The sequence below is a fragment of the Homarus americanus genome, unplaced genomic scaffold (genome assembly GCF_018991925.1).
Source record: "Homarus americanus isolate GMGI-L3 unplaced genomic scaffold, GMGI_Hamer_2.0 scaffold13550, whole genome shotgun sequence".
Taxonomy (NCBI): domain Eukaryota; kingdom Metazoa; phylum Arthropoda; class Malacostraca; order Decapoda; family Nephropidae; genus Homarus; species Homarus americanus.
Window position 1 is genome coordinate 648834 of NW_024744241.1, and position 21500 is coordinate 670333.

Below are 21500 nucleotides of genomic sequence, written 5' to 3' on the forward strand. Positions count from 1 at the left end.
AAGTAGAACCAGCGTGGAAAAGTGCGACGTAGAGAGAATGGACGTCAATACTCAAGTAATAACTATATGAAACTTTTAGCCCTGGTAACAATAACTGGTAGCTACAGTAAGGGGAAATTGTTCTGAGGGGACTACTGTATAATGAATGAGAAGGAAAAGGGGTAAAGGGGAAATGCAAGGTAGTCAGATAGAATGTGCTGGGAAACAGAAATGGAAAAACTCGATAAAACACGAAGTAAAATGGATAAATATTCAATGAGAGGTGGACTCTTCAAAGGATATAAAACAAAACTAAAGTTTGATCAAATTTAGCCACACCACACTACACCTACCACCGCTTCCACACTAAACCTTCCACCTCCTCCACACTAAACCTCCCACCTCCTCCACACTAAAACTCCCACATTCCCCACAACCCTTACCATACCTTTATATTATGTAAGGAAGCGTGAAATCACTACTCTGTGACAATTAGACTATTATAAACCTTTACTGTGTGCGTCTTAAATAATCGACTCACACAAACTGCTATTTAGATAAAGTGTCATCACGAGACATATAAAGTATCCTTTGGTAAAACTCCTCTGACAAAGTTAGTGAGGGATGCTAGCTGAGGTACCCTACGGGAGAAAGTTGTGAGAGAATATTTTAAAATATATTTCAAAGTAAAGTTACAAGGGGCGAGAAACAGTGAGATATATTAGAGGAGAGAAAACATAGGGAGGAAGAGGCTGTGAAGGGCGAACACAGGAGAGAACCAGACAACGTGACGAACAGTGAAGAATAAACGTGGTATATTGCCATGGTTCTCACTTGACTTACACAAACGAAATACCAAATTCAATTAAAATTAGACCCATTATACATTAATGTATATCAATCAATCAAGATGCCAACCTCAGACTCTCCGGGATGGTGATCACGACCTGTCACTCAAAAAGTTTTTAGGTTGTCTTCACTTTACCTCCCATACTGATGCGGATATGACATACATTACTGTTACTGAGATATATATATATATATATATATATATATATATAGTTACTCCTACATTACATACTTTATTTCTGTCCTTTACTGACTTTAATGTTCAATAGAGGTACACGCCGCCGCTGTCTTTCACCCAGGATTCAATTAATCTGAGCATCATATCTTCAATGTTCTGTCTCCTTTAATGTGGTCACAGCCTCCGTCCCTGGCCCGTCCAGACAACCCTTCCTACTACGCCATCTTATTCCGGGTCGCTCTGTCCTTCACCGTCAACGTTCTTTCACTATTATCATGAACTCATTTTTCTTCCTTTTCCTGGTGCTGTTTGCTTGGTGTGCGCGTTAGCATTGTTTTCCTGTCATCTCACTTTGTTTTCAACCTCTCTCTCTCTCTCTCTCTCTCTCTCTCTCTCTCTCTCTCTCTCTCTCTCTCTCTCTCTCTCTCTCTACATGAGTTTTATTACACTGTGTAAATGTTCGGGCGTCTATCTGTTTAGTCCTTGTGTTTTTGTAGCATGTATCGTTACAGCCCTGATGGTTTTCGCTGAATTTGCATGGCCGACAATATTTTTTACCCAAACTTTATTTTATCATAGAGCATTATAAAGATATCATTCAACGTTTCACTATACTGTTATGTTGTTGTGGATACAGAATGAGACGGTGAGCTAAGTTTGGTGTAAGTCTGGTCTCTTTGTCAATTGAATCATACCTGTAATCAATTCAGTATAAACAACCGGCGTCATTTAAAAATAGAGTTAAATAGAGCTAATGTACGTAAATTAATTAAGAATATATATCCTGTATATATAACACCCAAATACAATCAAACACTTGTTTTAAAATCTCGGTTAACCATAGGAAGACTCTTGGCAGGAGTTCAGCATAACGCAGTATAGTGTACAGTAATAATGGAACAGGTGCATAACCAGGTCCCCCGTGAACATATAGTGATTGCCGGTAACTGTCTCCTGTGTGCCGTCTGCCTTACAACTTATTGAGTAAGGTTTTCAAGATCCAATCAACCAATGTTCACGGCGCACATAACTCGGCTGAGCTGGAGCAGTGGAGACCCTCGGAGGTTACCATAATCTATTGTGGCTCATGTCAGAATTATCAGCATGGATTCGTCCCTACACTCACAGATATTCTAAAGATGATGAGCTACAGTGTTTTCTGTTGAATATTTTTAGTATAGAACTAAATAACAATATTCAGTTTTCTTAACCAGAGGAAAAGTTCTACACATAACCGGAATAGGCACCTCAGCCTGGACGCTTAAAGCAGATCAGCAGGTAAATCTTCCCTACCAGTGTGCGTCTCTCTCTCTCTCTCTCTCTCTCTCTCTCTCTCTCTCTCTCTCTCTCTCTCTCTCTCTCTCTCTCTCTCCTTACTTAATTAAAAAATATACATACGTACATAGTTGATTTTTACAAGGTCGAGGAAGGGTAGGGAGTAACTTTCGGTCTGGATATTTCGGGATTTGCCATAGACTCTCAAATATGTCAGCAACATGATTGATCACGATGAAATTTGGCAAACTTCTCATTACAAGGTGGAACTTATGGGTCAGCTGGAGGTAAACTTCCAACACTGCTTGACGATCACTTAGCTTCGTTTTAGATTTGCTGGGATCAGTTTGAGATACTGTTGTCGAGGTCTTGTAGGCTACGGGATGTATTTCATTTTCTCTAAGTGTTTTTATTTCATACAACTTCAACCTGTGGTCTTATTATAACTTGCTTATGGAGACTCTATACAGCTGCAGTGATGATTTAAATTTACGATACGTTTCCTGGGCGTTCCTCTGGTATTGATCATATTGGCACTTGTGAATATAGTTGAAATTAATGTTAAAAAAATTAAATTTATTATATGTGAAGTAAATTAAAACGTAACATCGTAATCTAGTCGTTTTATTTTCAACTGACGTTAATAGGAAAAGAATATTTACCGTCGAAGTCACAAACAAATTCATGCTTTCGGAGAACATATTGACCACTACTTCTTCTTCTTTTACTAATTATTATGAATATCAAGACACATGACAACAAGCACGGGATAATAATGCCCATATTATAACGAGCAGAATCAAGTGTAAACACCACATAGTCATGTACGGTCAACGACGTCCAAAATGAAACTACAGATTTTTTATCATGTGAACAAATTTCCCTTAAATTATAGTGCAGAAATCAAAAGAATACCCCTATTTTGCAAAGATATCCCAATTTATCCATTTATTCTTTAAAAAAGAACTGACTATTTTGTCAAATAGGGATAACTGTTTGTTTTTATTCCTGCAACTTAATGATATTCAATTCGTGTATAGTAAATTTGCTTTGTTTCATTAAAGATGTCGTTTACTACCATAAGAAAGCAAATAATACCTAAATTAGGTTAGGATAGGATAGGTTAGGGATTTCTATGAAACTACTCATTTATATGAAATATGATGATATTTATAATCATCAATTACCAGGAAAAAGTGTCCAATATACTGAAATACATAAGACACTTTCGCCAATCGAAAATTATCGCTATTTAGTGTGGAAATAAGCGCCATGGAAATACATAAGACACTTTCGCCATTAGACAATTATCCCTATTTAGTGTGGAATTACACGCCATGTTTTATTATTTAACTATGAGACCGGAATCGCAGCACATTGTAAGTAGTTTCAATTTCAATATCCCTACTTACTCACCCCATGTTTATGTCCAGTTAGCTGTGGATACAAGTAAACTTTCTCAGTGTACGTGTTACCTAGAAGAATGTTAGAGATCGCACTACCCTTAATTTAGTTAGTATTATATCATTTTGGATTTTTTTTCTGATCTTGTTTCATGTCTTTGGGTGTGGCTAATGCTTCTCCTGTTTCTCTTTACCTCCTAGTATGAATGGGTACGTGGGGAGCGGGACCAGAGAGTCAAGAAGTTTCGGAGGTGGGCAGACATTGGGCACCTATGAGAAAAGGTCAGGCCTCTAGTTGTGCAGTCCTCGTATGGATCACTTAGCGGTATATTTCTCAGTCACTTAGTTTCTCGTGTTCTAGTTGACAGATATAGCTGGATATATATTTTATGCACTCTAACATGTCTGACACTATCACAGCCTCACTTGCTCACAGCTCAAACATTCCATTATCCTGGGAATGTTGTTTGTATAGTGCTCTGATGCTTCGCAAAAACGCACTTTTTCTCTTTATATAATCTAACAACTCTATCTAATACACTGCTTTATTGCTCGTAACAAAATGGAGTTAAATACGAACAATACTTTTTTAATTTTATTATTGATATTTCGCATTTAATTAGACTACCCGGCAGTCCTTAAACAACATCTAAATTTAGCTGAATGAATATTGTGTGTAAATAGTATTTGAGTAATCTGTGTCAAGTGTTGTCCCTCACAAGTACTGCTGCTAGTTAGTTGGCTGATCATAGTTGTTGTCCTTTCAGCATTCTTGTAAAATTATGTTATATACATACATTTTCTTTACGGTAAATGCTTTTATATAGCCATCTCTGCTGCATGGGAGTGACCTATTGGTGTGTGTGTGTGTGTGTGTGTACCAGTATGGCTTCGAAAGACCCGAAAAACAAAGCACACAGTGAATCCTCGTAAAAATATCTTTGCCTTATGCGATATTATACAAGACGGTATCTTTGTGCCAGGCTTTCTTTAGTCTCCCATGACTGGCTACAGCAAAGGTAGATCTTATCATCAGCTGGTCAGGTTTTTAGATACGTACCCAATTATATATGAAACTATCACTCCAATTTTATTCAAAAGACGCTTTTCTTTATGCTTTTATTATATTCAATAATTTAGAAATAGTAACAAAAAAGTAGTGGTATCCTTGAAAGGCTTATAGCAAAGTCGAAGCACGTGCGTCTTCCATGGCGACAAAGCCAATGCCGAGGTTCTGAAGGAGAAGCCAGAAGACCAGGGAGAATAAGGAGTGGCTGGCATCTATTGACTGAAACTGTGACACGGAAAATCAAGCTTACAATAACGTTTATTAGTTATGCGTAATGACAGGGTTAAAACAATACCACAACACAATAACACAAAGATATCATTGAAGTTTATTCATTAACTAGTTAAGCGTATCTTCTAATGGAGATATAATTCATGAAAACAGGTGTGTAGTGTCATAATAACGGTGTTGGACAAAATACGGAATACCTGTTATGAAATTTACCTTTACCCGAGACGCTCTTTTATATGAGGAAATAAATCAAAGATTGCATATCTCAATCACCCTTCAGCTATAACCACTGATTGGGGGAAGAGCTCACCCATTATTGATTATCTATAAAATACAATTAAAGAAAATAAAAAAGAAGTAACAATAGATCAACTAACAATAGACCAACAGTGACTCCTCATCCTCATTTGCTCAAGGTTGTTAAGAGTGTTAGAGTAGTCTTGGCTTTATAAACAGGTGAAGTGGTTTATGTCAGCAGATTAATTTTGTAGACGCGTATAATTTGGGCTATGCATTAAATAATAATAATAATAATAATATTAATAATAATAATTAATTTTGAAAACTGAGTACACAGGTCATTGAATCTCATATCACAGTAAAAAACCACATACTCACACAAGATCATAAGATGCAGACAATACAAAATATGTGGGTGTGTGTGTGTGTGTGTGTGTGTGTGTGTTTTAGAATTTGCGTGTCTGGAATAATGTGAATTTGACTGTCTTTCTGTGTTTATGTGTGCATGAAAACAAGTGAATGTTTTATAGTGTATTAAGTTCGCAACATATTCTCATTATGCAATCTCATACAATTATCATTTTTCCCTGTAACGTTTATGTCTGGATATTTTTTAGTTCATAATAACTCTTCATTTAAACATTTATTACTTAAATTTACTAATTCTGCTTCTTATGTTTCTTTGGTAGTTTTTGCGCAATTAGACTTAATTTTGTTTTGCAATTACTGAATGGTTAAATGCCACTACTAGTAGAGTCGAAGACGATAGATTTAAGATAAATTCACAGGGAAAAACCAAGGGGTAGTGGTGTTTGGGGATCTAAGTGGCCATTGAATAGGACATCGCCGTCTAAATCATCAGCTATAACGTTTACAATCATGAAATACGAACCTATTATATCGTCATTCCAAATCCAAGTCCATTCCATTATACGATAATCATTTTACACGTTAGATATTTCTGTTAAAGTTATCATTCAGGTGGAAAATTGCTTCAACACTAAATAACACTGATCTCTCTTCACATAAGCAACTCTTCCCGTCGAACTGTACTGTAACATCCCCGTGAAATTCTGGCACTAACTCAACTTTATACAGATGGAAATGATTAGTATTTCTACTTTTGACTGATAAATTGGTCTCTCATTTGGGTATAACTGTTAAATATTCCACTATTGATTGATGTGCAGCACCTGGGAAGCCAATGGGAAATATTAAACTAATTCTGTGGTCTTTTGTCAATTTTCAGCCATGTTACTGAACACTTGAAAAGAACAAAACTAGAGAATTTCCTATTATGTGCGAATTATGGGTCATTCTGTACACACACACACACACACACACACACACACACGAGATAATGAGAGACATAAAGAGGAGTTAAAACCAACACAGAGAAAATAAACATAGTTGTAAAAGACCGCTACGAGTGAGCTCCTCTATATATTGTCCAGAAATATCCAGAAATATTACCCTTTGTTAGAATTTTTAGAACCATAGCTTAAGCCGGACCTATGACCTTTATTTCCAGTGGCTCTGAACCCTTGAACAAGCTCAATAGGGCTTCCTGGTATAACCCTCGAAAATCTAATTATTTCAAAGGATCATGGTAGAAGGCACAGATCTATTCCTCTACAGTATTATATAGCCTTCTGTAGCGTACACCTTCATAAGTAACCCAGTAAAAAAAATGCAGCGAATAATAAAAAATATCACTAGAACTTTAACGAGGAGACACTGTGGCAGGAACTATACACAGTACTGCATCTTCAATATTTGCGCCACCTCGATTTATACTAATTTTTGTTATTTAGTATATCTATGAAGGCATTCTTATTTCCTTGGTATAGAAAATCGCTTATCTAACTTATTTTAAGGTTGAAATCATTTGCCTTTTTTTTTGGGGGGGGGTGGGGTTTCCTAATAGTCAGTATGAGTCCTATAAACTGTTATTGGTTGCACAACATATACTCTAGGCACTGGAATTGCTATAAGCCTAACTAAATGGAATAGAAAGTCTTCATCACCTTTTGAGGTTAAAATGATTATACAAATTTACTGGACTTCCGCGTCTATAACAATCGTCCTTACCTCATATATTATTGCGAAACATATAATTCTCATACAATCTATAATTACTGTACATATGTTTTCATAGGTACACAACACACTAGTAATGATAAATAATTAAAACACCTCGCAACTTAGAAATTTACGTCTCCAAAGGAATATAATAATTTTCCAAGTTATATTTAAGCAAATTTTTTTTTTGGCTAATTTGATCATTAAAAATATTGTAAATAATAATAATAATAATAATTTAACCAAGAAGGGAGATAGGCTACTCAGGGAAATATGCTACTAAGGGAGATAGTCTACTAACCACTCCCATTTCTACAGAATAAAATCGTAATAAAAGTAAAAAGTAACATTTCACACCACACACTAAAATTTTCATAATTCGTCATGGTAGGGGCTTTACATCTGTCGAATCAGGAAATCTACAGTGTCGAAATTCCACCTTCCACTCTCCCATCCCCAACCAAATACCTTAATTAGTGTCCGTCTTTTTCTTCTGTATGATAGTTATTCTGAACATGCAAATACTTCATTTTTTCAGTAAATTTTCAAGTAGCACTTTTCTTTCGGACGTAATCATCCCGAGTGCTTGGTAGTGTAGTGTTGCTCGTTACTCTTACCTGCCTGACCTCGCTAATCTTTCTTATTCCTTTCACCTGTACAACACATACCATTCATCCTACCCATTACTGCTTCATATTATTATTAACAAATTTCCATCTGTCTAAACACTATAATATTTATCTTCTTTACTGATTATCCATGACCTAATATATCAATCTAGCATATGACATTATATTTTTCATCTGTTACTTTACTACTGAAACAGGCTAAGTATCTTTTTCTGTCACTTATGACTAGTTTCATGAAATATCGTTCATGGCACATCACTGACTTAAGTTTCCTCCACGTCAGTTATTACAGATATAAGTATGGTCACCATAAGATTGAATTACAAGTTCTGTTTGACCCAAGTACCATGTATCTTGTCTGTTATCACTTATCAACATGCCCCTGGCTTCATTCCATCACTCAATTTTATTATCTAACGTGGAGAATTTAACCCCATACTACTGTACAGGCGTCCACGAAGTCCTGTTCCGGCTTTGAAATTTGGTTACAAGAAAACCGAAAGTAGTATAATTATGCATTTTTTTCTTTGTACTGCTTAACAAATCGAGTTTTATATATTCTTCAGTACAGCATATCAATATTCTTCTTTACTCTTCTGATGCCATCGACTATCCTTGTACGAAGTGTTTAATGTCGTTTAATGTCAACAACTGGAGTCCTTGACACACCCCAACAACAAGAATTCTATCGGGAAGCCGTGAAGGTCAGGAGACGGGTTCATCATGTTCAGTCCATCTGCCAGGAACATTCTCGACAAGGACGTACTGTATGCACAATAACTCTCCAATATAGAGAAGCACTACATCGTCTTTCTGAAAAATAACGAATTGCAACTCTTCCAACCGGGGACCTGTCACCCTATCGTACACATCTACACACCAAGCATTAAGTATTGGGCTATCACAAATGTGTTCACGAATTTCATGTGTATTTTTTTAGGCCACCATAGTCACGCATTATGGCGGGTAGCTCGTCCAGACACATTAGAGAAGAAAACCATCTATAGGTACTCGTTGTCGCTATCGATCTAGTTCAACATGGAACACACAAGTTCATAACGCTGAGGCTTGTCATTAGGTTATAAAGCTTGGACTATTTGCACTTTATAGAGATGCGTTGAACTGTCTCTTGAACATAATCAACAGTTTCTTCAGAAGCACCTGGGCTTCCACTTCCAGGCAAGTTAACCACCCTTCTTGTCTCCCGAAGCATATGAACTGCCTCCTAATGCTGGGTGTGGAGGGAGAAACCTTACCATATTGTTATTAATCTCGACTGTATATTAATCATCTTCATCCAAGCTTCTATCGTTAGCAACTGGACACTTAAATTACAAACTGTTAAGCGACAAGACGAAAAAAAAAAGAACAGCATGATTGTCTCTCTTTCGGTTTTGTTGAAATTAATTATAAACCCAGAACAGAACTTTGTGTCCAATCTGTATTATAAACATGGTTAGTCCTCTCAAATGTTGCCTGTCACACATCTTTTACATGTCGTTGCATAACTAATCCTTTATTTCAGCTACTGTGTATACCTCACGTTGACATGTACACCCACCAAAAAAAAGGCCTGTCAGTCATCTCTCCCATCCATGAACCTTGAGACTCATGAACCTGTGAATCCGAGACATCACACAGTGCACCATCTATAGGCCCAACTCTGTGTGATGTCTCAGATTCACAGGTTCATGAGTCTCAAGGTTCATGGATGGGAGAGATGACTGACAGGACTTTTTTTTGGTGGGTGTATCTTTCTCACTTGCACCATCCGTTGCTAGCAAGTCCTGTTTTGTTACCAAGGGTGTCAGTAGAAAAGCCAATATATGTGTAATGTCGTTTGTCCCTAAGTTGTATATGTCAAGATGTATAAATTAGATGTTTGTGAGTTTTTTCTTCTTGTTAAGCTCTTATGTCTCAGTTGTACTTAGTTCCCCTTCGATGTTATACCCTCTCTGGAAGTATCTTAGTAGCAACTGTGTTATCCCACCCTCGCTGCCCAAGTATAGTGTTAGTGCAATAAATCCGCCTTGTTTTGTTTTTTCTTGTGAATATCTGTTATTTCTCTCTCTTGCAGGGAGACCACTCTTTGATGAAGGAGAGTATGCCCTCACTTAAGCAGGACTAAAGTAAGCCAGGATTAATTTAAGATTGGTTTAGATCACAATGAATTGGGCGAGGAGCCACCGACCACTTGACATTCTTCCAAAATCTCCAAAAGAATCTCATGGTTTTATCAGTTTATTCTTCTGGTAATTTGTCATTCTGATATATTAGGTCAAAGTCTCTAATGTAAAAAAAAAAAAAAAAGATTCTCACTCACCTGAATGACCATTCTCTGAGTTCGTCCTGGTATGATTTGATAGTCACTTACTTGATGTTGTTGTTGCTAATGTTTTGTTTTGTGTTATTATAGTAAGTGTTACATTTTCAATCACACTCCACGTGTAAAAGTATATTATATCATGTGACTCATGTACCTAATCATTAGCCGTGCATAATAGTAGGTATACCAACTCTTAGTACAGAAATCATGATCAAAATTCTGTGACGTTTCACCATATACAGATCATCTATAAAAGTAAACTCTGTCTCCTGAAACATGGGCGAGTTGTACAAGTAAGTATGTACAGTATCGTATTTCTAGGCAAAGGCTTTCGTCAAGTTATCCGCCCTAGCCCCAGTTATGCATGTAAGTAAGTATTGTTACCCTGAAGAGATTATCTGTAAAGTTTATGATAAGCTGATCACAGAAGCAAGTGTCGTTCTTCAAGTTCTGTACAAGTTATGTACAGTCGTAGACAAAAGATCGTAAACTCCCATCTGGAGGTATATGGACACTGAATCTCTCGGCTTTTGAGTTTGGTTCTTCATAAACAAATTCCTCTATTTGCCAACAAATGGCGTGCTTCTCTGAGTAGTTTTTAGTGTGTGTGTGTGTGTGTGTGTGTGTGTGTGTGTGTGTGTGTGTGTGTGTGTGTGTGTGTGTGTGTGTGTGTATGTTAGTTAACAGAGAAACTTGTTTATAAAGCTTCAGACTCAAAAATCCAGATTTCCAGTATCCATATTACTCCAGATCGGAGTCTATGAAGTTTTGTCTGCGACTGTACCAATACCACCGTAACTATAAATCCTCCAGACACAGACTATCTTCGTTAACACAAGACATGTGCAAAGAGAAAAGATATCTATTCATAGGATAAGTCACTTTATGCCTATATCTTACCTTTAATTTATCACACGCAGAGAGAATAAAAGGTATACCACAAGCTTAACGACGAATATTACTTTTACTAGAAGTACACAAGACAATATGGCTACTAAAGTGACCAGTGACTTACAATGATCCCAATCTAGACTGCTTCACAATATGGATTTAGTGTATTTAACTTAGAGTATAATTCCTATGACCAGTGCAGATATACTTTAGGTTGGAATCTAATATAAAGAAACATGAACATTCATGGTATATACAATTTCGTCTTTAGATGCATAAGTAGATATAAATTATTCACCATCTTATATGCTAATGATTTTATATATATATATATATATATATATATATATATATATATATATATATATATATATATATATATATATATATATATATATATATTCTTTCACTATGTTTATGTATCTGAATAACAATATAATTCATTCAGGTTTTGTCATGTATTACTTTTCGTATTTATTGTTCATCTAGGTGTGAGGCTCCAGAATCCCCGCAGGAGTCAGGTATATAAAAGTGTTCATTATATTAATTTTTGGATGCAATCTGGTTAATGGATTATTGAGTTTAATTTACATATATACACTAAAAGTTATAAAATAAATGTCTAAGGATCTTTTCATTATATTGTTTTCTTTTTCATCTCTTTTCTTCATCTTTAGTTTTCGTTCTTTGTCTTCTTCAATTAACTTCTTTTATAATCAAATAAACAGATATATCCTATTAAGTGTTTGTTATTCAGATCACAACCCCGTGGCACAGCACAAGCATGACACTCACAATAGGTAGTGTCACCCTGACTGCCATTGCCAACCACACTCTACCGTGGCAGTGAGCTCAGTCTTCCCTACTGACTGGGTGTACTGTGTCATAAGGAAAATACCTTTTATACAGTTTCCTTAATAATAATAATAATAAAATACAAAAATAAATAATAATAATAATAATTATAATAATAATAATAATAATAATAATAATAATAATAATAATAATAATAATAACAACTACATAAAGAATATACAGTACTTCAATACACTTGGAGCATAAATTTCACTTCTTAACTTTTTATTTGAAAATAATCCTCTGCTGCATTCCTCCCCAACATCACCGGCAGTAAATCACAAACAAGAAAACTTAACTTGGCATGTGTATCTAATTTACGAATAAAATCAATTGATCGAAAAACAGTATTCGCATATAATCATTTTGTGTTAGAATTAAGCTGAATTATGTAATATGACGACTGCTAAACCGTCTTAAAAGAATGAGTGAGCGTGTCAAGACCCCGGTTTGTATTTGGTCGAGAATAAAATAGCTGTCATTATTATGAACAATACAGTAGAAATTATCAGAAACATAATACTTTATCACTAGAGAGATATAGGCCTCCTTCCTTCATTATTCTAGATGTAAGCAATTCTCACCTGATTGTACTGGGATTCGAACATGAACCACCAAATTTGGCAATCAAGTAACTATCCACTGGACCACAATAGGCTAAAAAGCTACTCCTCCCGTGGATAGTTGCCCGATTGCCGATTATGGTGGTCCATGTTCGAATCCCGGCTTACACAGGTAAATATATACTTTTTCATTATTATTATTTGAGATGTCTCTGTACGATTATTTTCACATTACTAATAAGGTTTATGTAAAATATATGGTTTGGTTAGCAAGGATTCAAAATATACTTATCTTATAAAGTGATCTTATATTATGTGCTTAAAGACCTCGGCTGTTGAAATACATTTACATTTTATACTAAAATAATTGTCAAAATTTTCCTACAGGAGATAATGGGGGAATTACTATTACTGTGCCAGAATAACTAGTGATGGCTTTGATTTCGGCCGTCTGGGTGTTTAGAAAGTTTCAAAGATTCGGAAAGTTTAAAAGATCCCGAAAGAATCCGAAAAGTTTAGAAGATCCAGAATGTATCAAAGATCCTGAGTTTCAAAGATATGGAAAGTTTTGAAGATCTTGAAGTTTCAAAGATCCGGACGTTTAAAAAATTTGGATGTAGCAAAGATCCAGAAAGTTTTGAAGATCCGAAAAGTTACAATAAGATTGAAAGGCATGTGAGTAAACAGTGTTGAAGCATGTATTTGGGTGATGATAAAGGAGGGTGGTAAAGGACTATATTTTCCTTGGGGATTCTGACTAGAAAAAAAAATTGGAAGCATTTTCAAAGTAAAATTACTATTAATGTTGTTTGGTTGGAGAAAATCTGCATATTTGAAGGCAACATTGTTGAAAAACATGAAACTTAGTACATGTGTAGCATAGGGCAGTAAAAAAACTTAAAGGCAAATATTTCAAGGTCAGACTGAAGGTCAACTACAGGTCCAAAACTAAATGCGGGAAATAATTTAAATTAAACCTCAGAAAGTCTACAAGGTTAATGTTGGCTTCAAAATCAGTTTACATTACACAAGAAGTACAACTAGTGTCTTTTCTATTAAAGTTCAAGGAACATACAACGAAATGACGTTTAAGAAATGTAGACGGCAGTGAAGGAAAGCATCCATCAAGTAAAGTTGTTCTTCTATTGTTTTACGAGAAGGTATACCGTACTCGCTTCAGTGGTCAAGCACTGTCTGGAGAAAAAAATGAAAGGTATCAAATACGTTGATCCTGAGAGTTGACAAGAGCCGTTACTGCCATCAGGTGACGGTTGATGCTCTCTGAAACTTTAGAAAGAAAGTTTTAGAAAACACTGCAATATTTGTGAACGACGAGGAAGCTTGTTTATCAATATCGAATGAAAAGTCTCCAACATTTTATTTTTGTGATCTTGTAATGCGAGAGGATACACTACTGTATATCCTGTATTTGTCTGTGCATCCAAGGGGGAGGATACTTCAGTGTGTATATCAAGGCTTTGGAACAATTCATCTCTTTCTTCTTTGCACTGCATTACATACACTACGCTCGTTGGTTAAGTGTGCATACCCGGGACATCCCTATAATAACAAAAGCAATCAAGAGTGTGGCCTTGGTAGCTGAAGTCATGCCAGAGTCTTCGGATAAGGCCTTGAGAGAACGCGTTGCTCATGATAAAGAACAGTACTCACAATTCCATCAGCAGCATTTCATGGACCTTTCAAGGTCAAATTTCAATCCAATTCCCGTAGGAGTATGGGAAAAGAAACGTAACGACTTCAAGTGTTTGGATGAATTTTGCTAACGATGGTGACTTTGTCGTTTTGAAGAAAAACAGTTTCCTGCTACAGCTACACTCACTGGCCCTCCATTTTTGCTCTGAAATTTCTTAGATTGTTTAGATTCACTTTTTGTGACAGGTGCAGGTGATTTTCATACATATTGGGAACAGTTGGCACTTACACCTTCTGTCCCATACGTCTACTTCTCAAAAACTTATGATCAATAGAAAATATTTCGAGATTAACAATAACCATACACTAAAAGGCAAAGTTTCTCACAACTCCCCTGGTTAACTTACGTGGATGGCATCAATGACATTATCTATTTTCTTCATCATTCTCATAATCCGGACACTCATCCCTATATTTATGTTCATCGTATTAAAGAACTTTCAAACATTTTCAACTATGTTCTTATTCATTTTCTAAGATGGCGGCTGCCCAAAACTGCTGAGTCCCGAGAACTCATGCCGGGTAGGTCTGTTGTTGTCGTGTCCACACCACACCTGTCATGGCACCACCCCTATCATGGCACCACACCTGTCAGGACACTACACCTTTCATGGTACCACACCTGTCATGGCAAAACACCTGTCAGGGCACTAAACCTGTCATGGCACTATACCTGTCATGGCACCACCCCTGTCATAGCACTACACCTGTCTAGGCATCACACCTGTCATGGCACCACCCATGTCATGGCACCACATCTGTCATGGCACTACACCTGTCATGGCACCACACCTGTCATGGCACCAAACCTGTCAAGGCAAAACACCTGTCATGGCACTACACCTGTCATGTCACTACACCTGCCATGGCACCACACCTGTCATGGCACCACACCAATCATGGCACTACACCTGACATGGCACAACACCTGTCATGACACTACATCTGTCATAACACCACATCTGTCATGGCACTACACATGTCATGGCACCACACCTGTCATAACACATCTGTCATGACACTGCATCTGGCATGACACTACATCTGTCATGGCACCACACCTGTCATGGCACCACACGTCATTGCACCACACCTGTCAAAGCACCACACCTGTCATAACACTACATCTGTCATAGCACCACACCTGTCATGGCACCACACCTGTCATGACACTGTATCTGTCTGTCATGACACTACATCTGTCATGGCACCACACCTGTCATTGAACCACACCTGTCATGACACTGCATGTCATGACACTGCATGTCATGACACTACATCTGTCATGACACTACATCTGTCATGGCACCACACCTGCCATGTAATGCCTAAATCTTGTCTTTAAACACAGGTGAACAATACACGATATTTTAGGAAGAAACATTTGAAACTTCTACCTTTTATTCAGACCATCTTGTACGTATCTACCTCTTAGTGACCGTCAATAAAACCAAGGACCAGAGAGATTCCTGTTCGTATTTTCTCCACTGCGTTATCCCAGCACAACGTCTCTCTCATTATCTAGGATTATTTTCTTGATTAAACTGCTGCTAGTGTAATTGGTTGATTATGGAGGATTAGCGATTTAAATGAGAGGAATTTTAAGTCATATCCAAACAAAAAATGGAATATAACCACAGAGAATGTATGAAGTTAGTTTATTATGAATGATAGAAGGATTTTCTCTGATATTGTTAGGACAATTGGGCCACAATTCATGTATAGAAGATATAAGAAAAGACTAAAATTTCGTAATAAATCAAATACATGATATTCGGTAATGCCAATATAGCGTTCAAATTTGATATCAATATTTTCAGAAGGAACTGATTTCATAAAAGGAAAAAGATGACTAGGTATTAATCCAATCCCGAATATATATATACGTATAAAAATATATAAATACTGCATTCACTTACATATAGAACAGTAAAAGATAGAATGAGACATGACATGGACAAATAGTGTTTGATCTATCTGCCAATTAGTAAAGTTTATCTTAATATCGTTTATGTCCCCAATTACAGTATGCCATTCTACTATGCCTAATGACCCACTATGTTACACTATGCCATTCTACTATGTCTAATGACTTACTATGAAGCAACGTGAAAGATAAAGGGATTCAAGCGATTTTCCTTCCGTGATCAACACAAGAAACCATAGGCCACACTCACCCTCGTATACAGTATCCAAACTACAGTACTACGGTCATTGCACGACACGACCCCAAAGATGGAGCAGGAAAGAGCTAAATGATCATTGAACTGACAAACAATAACATAATAACTCATGAGTCGCGTTAAGACGGACTTATAAAATTGGTGTACCTGTGCTATAAAATTTATTTACCTGAGTTATAAAATTGGTGTACCTGTGCTATAAAATTTATATACCTGAGTAATAAAATTGGTGTACCTGTGCTATAAAATTTATATACCTGAGTTATAAAATTGGTGTACCTGTGAGTTATAAAATCTGAGCAACTGAGATATACAATTTGTGTACCTGTGAGTTATAAAATTTGTGTACCTATCTTTATCTTTGTCAATAATGTGTTGTATAGCCTTACAGTCCTGGCCACACGACACCTTCAAACGGATATGTAGTCTTGAGTGATGAAATATGTTTAAATATATATTGAACTCATGTACACTCTAAATAATTATAAAAATAGATAAATGAATAAATAAAAAATAATAAAAGAAAAGAGAAGCGGATAAAGAGTCCCCTTGAACATTGATTATTATTATTATATTTCTGCACTAAAATAAAAGCATGCTTAAAATTCAAATGTATCTTCGTTTGGGAAAGTCCGTGAATATATTATAGTAAATAAGTGACTGGAGTGCTTAAGCAAAGATATATGTAACTAGCACATCAATTTCCATAAATACTGTGACATACTGGTATTTTTCTCATGAATTCTTATGACCAGTTATTTTTCATTAGTTTTGTGTGTTCTAAGTGTCATTCACAATTTATCTCTCTTCAGTGTTGTATGTACAGTTATTTGTTAAGTGGGTCGTTATACTTCAAAATATCCCTTACTGGTATTTTGACATTTAGTGAAAAAATAAGACAATTTATCCAGCTTGGTGGTTCCGTGTCTCCAGGATATAAACTATGTTATCTGTTTCCACAGGTTGGCGTAAACTACAGGACGTAGCGAAGCCGCCCCCAGCACCCACCAGCCTTTGGACTGAGGACAGTTTGACGCAGACGCCAGAACCCAGCAGCCGTTGGACTGGTGACAGGTGGCCACAGTCTCCAGCTACCAGTAACCGTTGGACTGGGCTCAGGTGGCCACTGTACTCAACAGCTGGAAACCGGTACAGTGGGAGTAGATGGCCACAGTCTCCAGCTACCAGTAATCGTTGGACTGGGCTCAGGTGGCCACTGTATTCAACAGCTGGAAACCGGTACAATGGGAGTAGATGGCCACAGTCTCCAGCTACCAGTAATCGTTGGACTGGGCTCAGGTGGCCACTGTACTCAACAGCTGGAAACCGGTGCACTGGTGGCAGGTGGCCACAGTCTCCAGTTACCAGTAATCGTTGGAGTGGGCTCAGGTGGCCACTGTCCTCAACAGCTGGAAACCGGTACACTGGGGGTAGATGGCCACAGTCTCCAGCTACCAGAAATCGTTGGAGTGGGCTCAGGTGGCCACAGTCTCCAGTTACCAGAAATCGTTGGAGTGGGCTCAGGTGGCCACTGTCCTCAACAGCTGGAAACCGGTGCACTGGGGGTAGATGGCCACAGTCTCCAGCTACCAGTAATCGTTGGACTGGGCTCAGGTGGCCACTGTCCTCAACAGCTGGAAACCGGTGCACTGGTGGCAGGTGGCCACAGTCTCCAGCTACCAGAAATCGTTGGACTGGGCTCAGGTGGCCACTGTCCTCAACAGCTGGAAACCGGTGCACTGGGGGTAGATGGCCACAGTCTCCAGTTACCAGTAATCGTTGGAGTGGGCTCAAGTGGCCACTGTCCTCAGCAACGAACAACCGTTGGCCTGGGGGAAGGTGGCCATAAATCTCACCAACCGTCTGACTTGAGGCAGATGCCGACGGCCCCCAGTACCTGTTGGACCAAGTGCTGGAGGCCAAAGACTCCAGTCACCGTCAAAATGAGAGCAACTAGCCACAGATCCCAGCGCCCACGAACCGTCAAGCTGAACCAAGTGGTCCAAACCACCCTTAGCTAGGAGCCACTTGGATAGCGGAGGCGTTCATAACAAGTAAACAATGAGCCTTAGCCCACACTCCCGAGCGACCAGGTGCTATCGGGCTGAGGAGGATGTCGCAGTCCTCAGCAACTAGTGACTAATAGTTTGAGAAACCGACCACTGTCCCCCAGCAAGTAGATATTTTTTGGGCTGGGGAAAAGTCAACGGGACCCAGCAACCACTGAGGGACAAACCACAGCCCAGGCCATCAACGCAGGCATCAGCAGGGTCTGGGTAAGACCAAATTCTCATACCAATCAGATAATGTTAAGCTAAGGAAAAGACGACAGTTCCCAGGTGCTAGGGATAATGAGTGACTAAGATGGTCACTGCCGGCTGGGAAGTTGATTGTGCCATAGAGGACGTTGAGGGTCGCGGGTGAAATGCGACTCCCCTAGCATAAAAGGAACGGTCGTACCCTCTGTAGAGTGGAAAGTTTCTATTCTAGTTGAGGAAATTGTGCCATGATGGGTGTGTGCATGTGTGTTTTTTATGTTTCCTTAAAGTGGAGGATATAAAACGTAATCTCCCTGACGTGTTCGTGTTTCGGATTTCTGAAAAAGATCAGGACGCTTACAACATATTAAGATAAAAGAATAAATCTAAATCATAAGTACTGTATATGATTGAAAAAAAAAGAGACCACAGTACTAAGGCGATCAAGATGTATAGATAATAAATTACAGTGAGCGTGTGATGTTATTCAATGACATCCAAAATAATAATAAGTAAATGATAACCTGCAAAAATTTCGAGCAATAGTAGACTGGCGATTGTATTATGGAGACAGGATGCGTCCCGAAAGTACATCATTATTGTCTACGGATAATTACAATATCTCCACCGCCATCATTAACATTATATTTTAAATATTCAGTCTTCTGGATATGTGAACAATATGGATACATAGAAATCCAAACAAAGCTTAAAATAAAAAACTAAATTAGATAAATTATCACAAAATAGAAAAAAATCCTCAAAAATGTTGAATATTTAGCTTTTTGTCGTTTTAGAAGTGAACAATTGGTAACCTAGAAATATTGTATCATGTAATTTAGAATTTTCACTTCTATACCGAGTCAAGAACTACTGAAGCCAATAAGGGCAGTGTGCAAGCGTGTGCTGTCAAGCATTTTATTCAAGTCAGCTACGGGATACTGACTGCTTGAGCACCTATAACCTTCTTTTAAATCTACTAGAAGGAAGAAATCTTGTAAATAAGACGAATGAACCTAACCTAAGCATTTAAAAGCATTTATATATTGATATACATATATATGAAATAGTTTATAAAATATGTGCTTACAATATCACTGTAAATTATGCACAGAGTGTATATATTTGCAATAGAGTTTTGTAGTCTATTTACAGGGACTAGTTAACCATAATATATAAATAAACTTGTTTACAGGGATACAGAGCCATCCCCACAGTATGTGACTAAAGCCATCCCTTCTTCTGGAGTTACAGCCTCGCCCCTCCCAATGGTTGAAACTCCTCTCCACACTATACTTAACCACCCATACTATCCATGAGGCGACACTCATTCAAGTTATATATAATTCACAGGTAGCACCAAGTCATCTTCTATATAACATAAAAATCAAACTCAAACAGTCGTATTGGCAAAAGACAAATTCTCTCATATGTCAGTAACCATTCGCCCCTCTTTGCTACACCCATCTCAAAATTGATTAATAGGGGGTCACTCTATACTAGTAAGCGAATGGCACTTGGTTTCACATAGACTACAGATCATCGGTAATTAACGTATTACCCAAAGTAAGGGAATGTCAAATCGTACACTTAAATTAAGGATTCTTTTTCTTAAGGCCCACAACTGCAGCAGATAAAATGACAAATGTTATTTACATAATACAAAACAAACGGCTTTCTGAGTCCACAAAAAACTTAGTAATGCAAAAATGGTTAATATCTTAGTAACAGTGAGTTTAAACTACCATGATGTTTCAGTTATTATTGATAAAATATTTAGTTTACAAAACATCAGAGAGAAAGGCTGAAGAGAAAAGTATTCGAAGTCATGACATTCCTCTTGAGTCACAAGTACAAGGGGAACAGATGAAGTTAATATTTAGAGAGTTCTGGTTAACAACAATACCGTTTACAGCCTTCATCTAAAACGACCACATGACACCATTGGGCGTTGTTCAGATACGGACTACCATAGGTTATGCGTGACAGGCAACCCCCCCTCCATAAAGGTTACTGTATATTAGACTTTTGGGGGGGGGGGGCTGATAATTATAAATGTGGGAAACATAGGTATAGCAGAGGTTTTCTTGAACCAGAACCAAACGAAGTTGAAATGCCAATGAACTTAATTGAAAATATACAACATTCACGTAACTGTTTCACTCTCCAATTTTCAGTATACTACATCGACCACAAAATGTAATTGGTATCTATGCAGAAGACCAAAATTGTTGAGTAAACTACTTTTTTTTCTTTGAGTTTCACATCTTGCTTATTTCCATCACTACATTAGTATCATAAAACTGTTGTTCACATTGAAGATATTTTTACACATAGACAGGAAGAAGGGTCAACTCCATATTGTCATACATATCCTTACTCTTGGTAAAATATATGAACAGGGGATCTAGGCAGAGTTCATAAAATGCTTATCAACTTATGCAACTGTAGAATATATACATCATAGTGGCATTTTGGAGGTAACAATACTTTCTACGTGTGTGTGTGTGTGTGTGTGTGTGTGTGTGTGTGTGTGTGTGTGTGTGTGTGTGTTACTTTAACACTGCAGGGACGTTCTTTACATCCCGAGATACAAATACTACGGCGTTAAATAATTTGGCTTATTAGTATTATCACTTCATACCAACACCATTGAGCACCTGATATACCGGCCCTGTGAATAAAAAAAAAGGGAACCTAACCTACTTAAAATTAAATACAGCGCTGGAGAAGGTGTTAAACCAAGGTAATGGAGAGAGAGAGAGAAAGAAAGCGA

General features: G+C 37.5%; 1 protein-coding gene across 7 annotated transcripts in view; it reads left to right on the plus strand.

The window, feature by feature from the left end:
• The window catches only part of LOC121877657 (histamine H2 receptor-like), a 62473-nt gene extending 44662 nt beyond the window's left edge, over positions 1–17811 (plus strand). For 3 of the 7 annotated variants that reach the window (XM_042383467.1, XM_042383471.1, XM_042383469.1), the window contains 3 exons: positions 3886–3966; positions 10013–10064; positions 17429–17811. In XM_042383467.1, coding sequence (XP_042239401.1) covers positions 3886–3966; positions 10013–10028 — 97 coding nt within the window. In that variant the 3' untranslated portion in view covers positions 10029–10064; positions 17429–17811. The remainder of the gene's footprint in view (positions 1–3885; positions 3967–10012; positions 10065–17428) is intronic. The other 4 variants (XM_042383468.1, XM_042383472.1, XM_042383470.1 and 1 more) reach the window with 2 other exon arrangements.
• The last annotated feature ends 3689 nt before the right edge of the window (positions 17812–21500 follow it).